This window comes from Fukomys damarensis, unplaced genomic scaffold, assembly GCF_012274545.1.
Source record: "Fukomys damarensis isolate Sample0158 unplaced genomic scaffold, DMR_v1.0_HiC HiC_scaffold_16, whole genome shotgun sequence".
Lineage (NCBI taxonomy): Eukaryota > Metazoa > Chordata > Mammalia > Rodentia > Bathyergidae > Fukomys > Fukomys damarensis.
Genome location: NW_022900928.1, coordinates 11,924,476 through 11,933,679, shown reverse-complemented (window position 1 = coordinate 11,933,679; position 9,204 = coordinate 11,924,476). Strand labels below are relative to the sequence as shown.

Below are 9,204 nucleotides of genomic sequence, written 5' to 3'. Positions count from 1 at the left end.
TGTAATCAGATTCTATGTTTGGATATTTAAGCAACAGTATAAAAATATTAAAAACCAGATATATCTCTTTTTTTTTAAAGTAGATTTATCTTGATTAGCATATATGTCCTTGTATTCTCTCTTTATGCTTAAAGCAGGATGAATTGATTCTTCTTACAGTGAATAAAAATTATGATAATCTTTTATTTTAAGATACCATAATAGATATTAATTCATAATTTCTCAGAAATCTCTGAGAAAATTTTAATACAGTGACATATAGATTTCTTCAAAATGGATGCTTGAAGACTATTATGCTTTCTCTGAGTTGATTTCTCCTAAATCTGGTTTCTTTCCTTTCTGCAACTGCAGTGCCTATGAGGTCATCAAGCTGAAGGGCTATACCTCTTGGGCTATTGGACTGTCTGTGACAAATCTGGCTGGATCAATCTTGAAAAATCTTAGGAAAGTACATCCAGTTTCTACTCTGGTTAAGGTAGGCTTAAGTAAAAACAAAAAAGATTTATCATTCTTCCCTTTAATATATATTGAGTCCCTTCTGTGTGTTAGGTATTCTACAAGATGTCGAGGATATAATGGTGAACAAACAATACAGACCCTTCTGGTTATGATGATACACTCCTCCAACCCCAGCTCAAGCAAGGCCAGCTTGAGCAATTTAGACAGACCCTGCCTCAGAATTAAAAAAAATAAGCCTGGCTTGGTGGCTCAGCAAAGATGGCTCCCAGTAGCTGTACGCTTAGGGCTGCCATCTCAGGACGCCACCTCTCTTTTTGTCTGTATTAATTTCCAGACCATTGGCCTTTCTAATCCACTCCCATGATACTAGTCAGTAGGGAGAAAGGCAGTTGCTAAAAGGAAAAGAGTGGTTTGTCAACGAAAAAAGAGGTGTTAGATAGAAAGACAATGAATATCCTTTGCTTAGGGTAAATGAAATTATGAATTTTGGGGCCTGGGATTTAGCTCAGTGGTTCTGGTGCACAAGGGCCTGAGTTTGATCCCTAGTACCAAAGGGGGAAAAAAAAATCAGTAGAATAAAGTGACAGAGTTCACTAATAACCTTAGCAGGAACTACTCAATAAATAAGAATGGCAGCCTGATTGGAGAACACCCGGGTTTATTTTACCTCGGTTCTCACTTTTGATCGCTTCTTGGTCTTTTGGCTAAGATCAAGTGAAGGGTACTCACTTTTGACATTTCAGCAAATAATTTTTTATTGTGGGAGGCTATTCTGTGCATTGTGAAATGTTAGCCACATCTCTGATCACTCCCCATTTATTTTATTTTCTGTTTCAAAAGCCATCATGGTAGGAAATTTTCCATTTTGATACTTGTAGTGTACCTTCTTCCCTAGTTGTAACAATCCAAATGTCTCCAGAGGCTGGGGGTGTAGTTACTCGTATGCTTAGCACGTATGAGATCCATGGTTTAATCCCCAGCACCAAATAAGACAAAATAAAAGTCCAGGAGGCTGAGGCAGGAGGATTGTCACCAGTTCAAGGTCATCCTGGACTACAAAGCAAGACCTTGTCTCAAAAAATAAAATAAAATTGGACTGGGGATTTAGCTCAGTGGTTCCGCTGCCTGTCTTGCAAGTGCAAGGATCTGAGGAGTTCGATTTCTGGTACCCAACCCCCAAAATAAATAAATTAATTAAAAGTCTCCAGATATTACTAAATGTCCCCCTGAAAGGTAAAATTACTGCTGGTCAAGAACCACTGGAGTAGACAGAAAATTAAGATAAGTATAAATTGCTGTTTTGAGATGTGTGGCTATGAAGTTAAGAAGAGAGAGCAGTAATTAGAGAGGAAAATCAGGCCAAAAGAGGTCTGTTTCTAAAGACAAGGTGCTAATGGTAAAACATCAGGCACCAAGGGAGAAGTGAAAGATAGAAGTGCTAAGCAGAGGGGCTGGAACTGGAGCATGGGTGGAGGCATTAGCCCTAGAAGGGAAGAGGCATGAGCTCAGAGGCGGTGCTTTTGGAAGATGATTGGATCGTGGATGGGATCCTATGCGTATCAGTGGATCACCCACAAATGGATTCAGGAGCTCAGCGTGCTGCTAGGAGGCAGGCCGGGTCAGAGGCTGGTTCCCGGGGATGTGACCAGGAAGAGCATTATCTCCTGGGCGCCCTTCTGTCTTTGCTTCCCCTGCTGCGACAGGGAGGTGCCAAGTGAGTACTCAGAAGAGGTGGAATAATGTGAGGATTCAGTCACCTTAACAATCAACAGACAAGCTATTTTATAGGAAATGCTCTCACAGTGAGAGCAAATTATTCTTTCTTTTTTCCTAATTATTTCATGGCTACTACTTCACATTTTCAGTGAACGAATCATGGTACAGAGTTTTTTCACATTAATATATGAACTGGAAGCCAGGTGTAGTGGCGCACGCCTGTGATCCCAGCACTTGGGAGGCTGAGGCAGGAGGATTGCTGTGAGTTCAAGACCAGCCTGGGCTACATAGTGAGTTCCAGGTCAGTCTCAACTACATGGTGAGACCCTGTCCAAAAAAAAAAAAAAAAAAAAGAACTGGGTTATTTTTAGTCAAATAAATAGGGAATTTTCTTTAGTCATCTGTTCTGTGGCCAGTCCAAGAACAAACGAGAGCAACTTTTAGTGCATCCCAGGGACATGATAGCAACCAGGTGTGAAGCTCAAAGAGGAGGCAAACAGATGGCCCACAGCAGGTCATGCTCAGGACACAGGGCCGGGCCAGGCCTAGGGCTCTCAGGCTCTTTCATCCAGGCCGCTCAATAGCCCTCAGATGGTGTGTGGGATTGTCATGCATTCTCCAATTTTAGGCCAAGACACCCTTCTACCCTTCTAGAGGGAAGAGAGATAACAGAAATAGAAGGAAACAAGGGGAGCGGAAGGGCCTTGGCCCTGGTGGCACCTAACCCTTAGAAGCTCATGTTAAGGCTCCAAAAGCAACACAGGGGTGGCAAAAGAATGACCAAGGGAGGGAAAGGGAAGGGAAGGCAGGTGTGACTGCCGGGACCTGGCGCATTGGAACGTGGCCCAGCAGCCTGGCAGGACAGTGGCCTTCCACATCCGGGCAGAGAACAGAGTAGGGAAAGCGAGTACGGCCGGCAGGGGCCTCTGTGGTGATAGCTGGAACTCTCATAGCTGAGTGTGGAGCCGCTATCAAAATGAGGGCACTGGACTGCAGGGGTGGAGGCAGCTAGACTTCCTCTGCAGGGAGAATCTGCTGGAGCAGAAGCGAAGTGGGGCGCACCCTGTGTCCCTGAGGAAGGCCCCAGAGAGGGTGAGAGGGCCACAGGCTGAGCAGTGCCGGTGGGCTCTGAGCTGCTGCAGGAATCTGGGAGGCCCTGCCCAGCGTCAGGGGCCTCGTCCCTTCCCTTAGTGCTAGTTCCTGGCAGCTGTTGTTGCTTTTTGTGGAGGGGGGTTGCAGTGGAGACAGGTTCTTGCTGTGTATCCCAGACTGGTCTCAAACTTGTGATCCTCCCGACTCAGCTTCCTGAGTGCTGGGATTACAGGCGTGTGCCACCAGGCCCAGTTCTTGGCAGCTGTTTATCATCAGACCTGGAGGAAATTCTTTCTGTGTCCTCTCACTAACTTAGCTCCACAAGAGGAGGAGTAAAAGAGTGTGGAGTGGTGGAGGCAAGGGTCTCCTCATTTTCCAGGGGCAGGATGTGGGTGAGTAGTACAGACGTAGCAGAAGTGGGCATGTGGGAAGATATGCAGCCTGCCCAGGTCGTGATAGCCTCTCATAGCTGCTTCTACAGTTTTGGCTTTGGATGCAGGAGTGGAAGAAACACTGGGGCCACTTAACAGAGGTTCCACAGGCCCGGGACAGAGCAGGGGCAGGAGCTGCACCTATCCCACGGCCCTGTCCATCATGGAGGACCTCAGTAGAACTCAGCTAGACGTGGTAGTTAGGGACACAGAGGGCAGAAGTACATTCTGTGGCAAGGCTCTGCTTGGCATGTTAAAGAGTACCACAGGAAGCTAGGTGTGGTGGTGCACACGTACAATCCCAGCATTTTGGAAGGATAAGGCAAGAGAATTACAATCTGGAGCCCAGTCCTGGGCAGTGTAGCAATTTAGCAAGCTTCTATCTAAAAATTAAAAAAAAAAAAAAAGCCTGGGGAGATATAGCTCACTGTGAAGGCCCTGGGTTCAATCTCTAGTACCACAAAAACAAACAAAGCACCAGAGTACCCATAGCCCATCGCGGGATTCCTGTTCAGAGGCCTGAGGTCGCATCTCTCTAACCTCAGTGGTGCCCTTGGCCGAACAGGTATGAAGCATCATCTTCTACTTCGGCCTTTATCGTTCCCTTGATATACAGACAGGCTCCTTTGTCCCAGTCCTTCATCAGATAAAATGGCCTCATGAAGGACTGCACAGCACCCTTCCCCTTCCCATGAAGATGGACAGTAAGGAAAGGGCAAGATAGACTGGCCACTGGCATGTTTTTTGTGTCACTGAACTAAGTTCCATGTGGTCATAAGGACTTAAGAAGGTTCTTGGTTTTGTTGACAGTAACTGCTGTCTTCCAGGTGATTTTTCTTGATTTTTCTCTCCTGTATACCCTTTTCTGGGAGTTCTCTTGCACAGCCGCTGTATCAGGACACTGATCACTAATCTCATCTTACCTTTCAGGGCTTATATGGAGTAAAGGAAGAAATCTTTCTCAGTGTTCCTTGTATCTTGGGGAAGAATGGTGTCTCAGATATCGTGAAAGTCAATTTAAACTCTCAGGAGGAAGCCCTTTTCAAGAAGAGTGCAGATATACTTTGGAATGTCCAAAAGGATTTGAAATTTTAAATCTTTGAACGGTCCACTCTTTTATAGAAGATAGAAGACGGTATATTTTACATTTTAAAAGTGTTTTTATCTGATCTTTAAAAATTTTTTTAAGAATTGGAGACTTACAAATAACTTTGGTCTCTCAAAAAGAAGAGGAAGTAGTAAAGAGACTTCTCCTTTTTATGAGTCCCTGATGGCTCAATTGTAATGGTACCCAGTCTACACAGGTGTAAATCATACTTTGGAAGTATGTCATATGTATTGGAGTTGCCTTCAAGTTTAGCGGAATATGTGTTAACAACTGACTATAATATAGAACTTCAGATTATCACAAAAACCAAGAAGTACATTTTCTACTTTTGAAATTTCATCTTGGGCTTTTTTCCATTACAGCATCCAGCACATTCACTTTATATTGCTTCATTAGCTTCATGTGTCTGTGTATAATCTTTACAAAATATTTATTTTACGGTCATATGTATCAGAAGTAGAGGTGTAACTTTATGATATAAAAATAAATGAGATGATACATTCAACTCTGCAAATTTATACCAATTCATACAATCTTAAACAGCGATTTGGTGTCTAGACTGAAATACTACATGAGTAGATGAGACCATTTCTGGGCCATTGAGGAAACCGATTGCCATCACGTTACGGTTAAGAGGATATGGTTCCTGCCCTCAAGTATCCACAGTATTTAGAGTACATCAACTAAATGATTATTGATTGATGTTAGCTTAGCAGTTAATTGGTAGTTTGCATTGGGAATGGTGGCAGAATCTCAGTGAGGCACTCTGAGAGGCTGAAGCAGGAGGATCACAAGTTCAAGCCCAGCCTTGGTCACTTAGCAAGCCACTGACTTAAAATAAAAAATAAAGAATGGGTTGCAGATGCAGCTCATTGCAAAGGCTCTGGGTTCACTCTGCAATTAAAAAAAATGGTAACTTCCTCTTGGTGTTTAAGATAAAGTGCATGCTTTTCTTGATTTATATTTACGCATATATACAAACAATACTAAATATTTCCTTTACGAATAATTTAAGGCAGCTGTAATAAATATACAGCGAACAAAAACTAAGAAATCAAGACCAAGGTAATTTACGAATTAAAACAAGGACCGTAGCAGTGGAGAACTAGAAGGCAGATAAGCAGCCCTGGGGCCTGACACTTCCGAACAGAGGTGACCACCCATTTGGTCAGTGGCAGTGCACCTTATTAGTTTGGTCTTCTTGGTATTGTGACAGCGTTTGTTCAACCATCTACTGAACAGAGTTAACTTCTCATCTTATTTATTTATTTATTTATTTTTTTTGGTACCGGGGATTGAACTCAGGACATAGCACTTGCGAGGCAGGCGCGCTGCCACTGAGCTACACCCCAGGCCTGCTCTTTTTCCTTTTACCCTAGTTCCTCCCTTGAGTACAAAACATATGGTTTAGGATAAGGGACAAGGGGAATTTTGTGTGTTTTCTCTTTTTAGCATGTTCCTGTTGAACAACAAATCTTTATAGAGACAAAGTCTGAAAAAAAAAATAGTTTCTACAGAGAATATTCTGTGAAGTAAAGCTGAGCTACATCATGTATTCGCAATGGGACAGTAGTGTCCCCAAGAGGGTGATGATTGTTGGGGTAGGGGTGGAAAATATCTGAGATCAAGAGTTTGACTCTCCGAAGTTCAACCCTACCTGACAAAATTGCATTCCTTATTGCTGTATTTAATTTTACCATGCGGTGAAAAAGCAGAATGTTGAGGGGAAGTGTCTAAAAAGGCTCTTGAAAGAGTGAAAATGAAGGAAAAAACAAACTTTACTGTTCTACAGTTTATAAATTGTTTTGGCGACTTGTATTAGGTACTGCGATTCACAGATGAGTTAGCTAGCACCTGATTGGCTAAAACATGGTGGAAGAAAAGAGGTAGGGAACCTTGGTTTAGGCGGACGGAGGAAGCGGGGGTTGCATTTTACATTTAACTACTTTCAAAATAAGTTGGATCTTCTCATCCACTTGAAGAAATAAATGATTAGCAATTAGCCCATACTGATAAAATTTTTAGGACTTCATATTTCAAAATTCTTTCTGCATAGAGGGTTCTCAACTTTTTCTATCTCGGGTCATACTCCAGTTGGTAAAAAGTAGTCCCTGAATCCCTTTCTCCTAACAAGAGTTGGCAAAAAATTCCCAAATGAGAGTCAAAAGGCGGTGGCTGGGGATTTAGCTCAGTTGTGCCTTGCCTGCTTCAATGCCTGGTACTGCAAAAAAAAAAAAAAAAAAAAAAAAAAAAAAAAAAAAAAAAAAAAAAAAAAAAAAAAAAAAAAAAAAAAAAAAAAAAAAAAAGCCAAAAGCCCCCTTTCTGATATGCGTAGACGGGTGGGCTCTCCGGCGGATGAATCCCCGCTAGAGGCCCAGGAGCTTTGGTGAACCCGCCCACCACGAGGACCCCCAAGGCTACCGAGCGCAGGTGCTGGTGGTGGAGGCTGAGGCGCAGGCGCAGTGTCCGGTGTGGAGAAGCCACGCCCATCTCGGGCCAGCACCGGCGTGTGCACCCTGCACAGCCGCGGCGTTACAGGTGGCGGGCGTCGAAAGGTCGGTGATTGACTGTGTGAGTCTACACTCACCTGTTTACCGAGCTGTTGTGAGCAGGGCTCCGGGAGTCCTGAAAAGCAGCTAAAGCGCGGGCGCTTAGGGATTGCTGCTTCTTTCTTGGCCTGGCTGGCTGCGTTCCCACCGGGCAGCACGTGGGGTGGCTGGCCTTGCCCTCAGGCGCGTGGCCGAGGTACCTGGCGCGGGGCCTTTGACCACCAGGTCCATCCTGGCGCTCAGAGCTGGGGGACGGGAGGGGAGCAGGGTGGCCAAGCTGGGGTTGAGCCCTTCGAACTGCGGCCTCGTGTTTCCTTCTCTCCCTCCTTAGCGGCACCCACCTTTCCCCACTCAGCCCGGCTGGTTTGCGGTCCTGACCTGCCGTGGCTGCAAACAGCCTTCCACCCTGGGCCCGGGGTTCCCTCCACGCTCCCGCGCACTGCATACAGTTCCACGCCTCGAGAAGGCACGCAGTTTTTCTTCACTCTTGGGTTTCTGAAACGGTGGCCAGGAAGCGGAAGCCTTAAGGATTTCGTTCCAGAGGCGGCCATTGATAGCAATAAGATCTCTGCTGCAGAAACTGGCTTAATACCTGTGCTGTCTGCATCTTAGTAAAGGTAAGTTAATTGGGCCGGGGAGTGAGCTTGGTGGTGCCGCCACCTGCCTCGCAAGCGCAACGTCCCGAGTGCGATCTAAGTTAATGTGCTTCGCACGTCATTTTCCTTAGTTGGAGGCAAGGCCACTGCACATAGCTGTGCTCAGTTCAGGGAGTGAGAGGAGGCCCCACCCAGCTTCTGTGAGGTAACGAAGAAAAACCCGGTGCCCTTTTCTCATGGTTCTGCCCAGAGATGCGCCTCCTAAATTTTACGGTGGTATACACATTAGAAGCATCCTCTGAAAGTATGTTGACATTTCCCTTTCCCTGGTGTGAAGACAGTGTGAAGAAACTGCTTGATTCAGAAACAAATTCACTAATAAAAAGAAACAGGAGGAATAGTGGCAGCTTAAAAAAAGCTCACCTCAGTTGGTAGTGGGTGTCCTAGAGACCCACGTACAAGAAAGGTTCGCCTTTCAATCTCATTTCAGTCTGTACTTCATTTCCCTTCTGTCCCTAGGTTAGTTGTAGTGTTTGTTTTTAGTATGACTGTAGCGGATACAGAATCCTTTCTAATGATATTATCCAGATGTGAACCCATGAAGTTTTAGTAAGTCCTAAGAAACTTGAACTATATTTTGCCTTTATTAATAGAATACCTATCATTTCCTTTTATAGGCTTCAATTCTGGTATGAATCATTAAAAGATTGGGCCTAGGTTTCATATCTGCATGTTGTAAGTGCCCGTATGGCACTAAGAATAGCAGTTCTTGTCAACTGCTGCTTCTGTCAATCATACAAATTCCTCATGACTCACTTTTCTCTACCAACTGTAATGCCATTATCAGCCATTTTCTTCACTGCTAGTGAAGAAAAGTACGTACCTGGAAATCAATTTCTTGATTTCAGCACCATATGCTTAATAATGCATTATCTAATATAGCAACCTAGCAACCTTGAAAAGTAAAAACAAGAACCTTTTACAAAGGAAAAAAGAAAGGCAGACTATCCCAGGTTGCTTAAATAGGTTAAGTATACAGATACAGATAGAGTATATATAGAAAAGCTTGCAGTTAAAAGAATCTTTTACCATTTCTGCTTTAAAGGCCTTCTGTTATGGGGAAGGGGGCTGTTTCTTAGCTACTGACAGTCTCTTTGGAGTGTGCATCTATGCTATTGCAAACTGTAGCATTTATCTTAGAAAATGTGGCGCACTGCCCCTCACAAAGTCCCAGCTTAAGTCTCACTTCAGTC

The 9,204-nt window shown here is 44.2% G+C and overlaps 1 protein-coding gene across 4 annotated transcripts in view; it reads left to right on the top strand.

Moving 5' to 3' along the window:
* Positions 1–5,244, top strand: part of LOC104856025 (L-lactate dehydrogenase C chain) — a 31,307-nt gene extending 26,063 nt beyond the window's left edge. For all 4 annotated transcript variants that reach the window (XM_010615131.2, XM_010615130.2, XM_010615128.2 and 1 more), the window contains exons 7-8: positions 352–475; positions 4,629–5,244. In XM_010615131.2, the coding sequence (XP_010613433.1) occupies positions 352–475; positions 4,629–4,793 (289 nt within the window). In that variant the 3' untranslated portion in view covers positions 4,794–5,244. The remainder of the gene's footprint in view (positions 1–351; positions 476–4,628) is intronic.
* Positions 5,245–9,204: the final 3,960 nt, after the last annotated feature.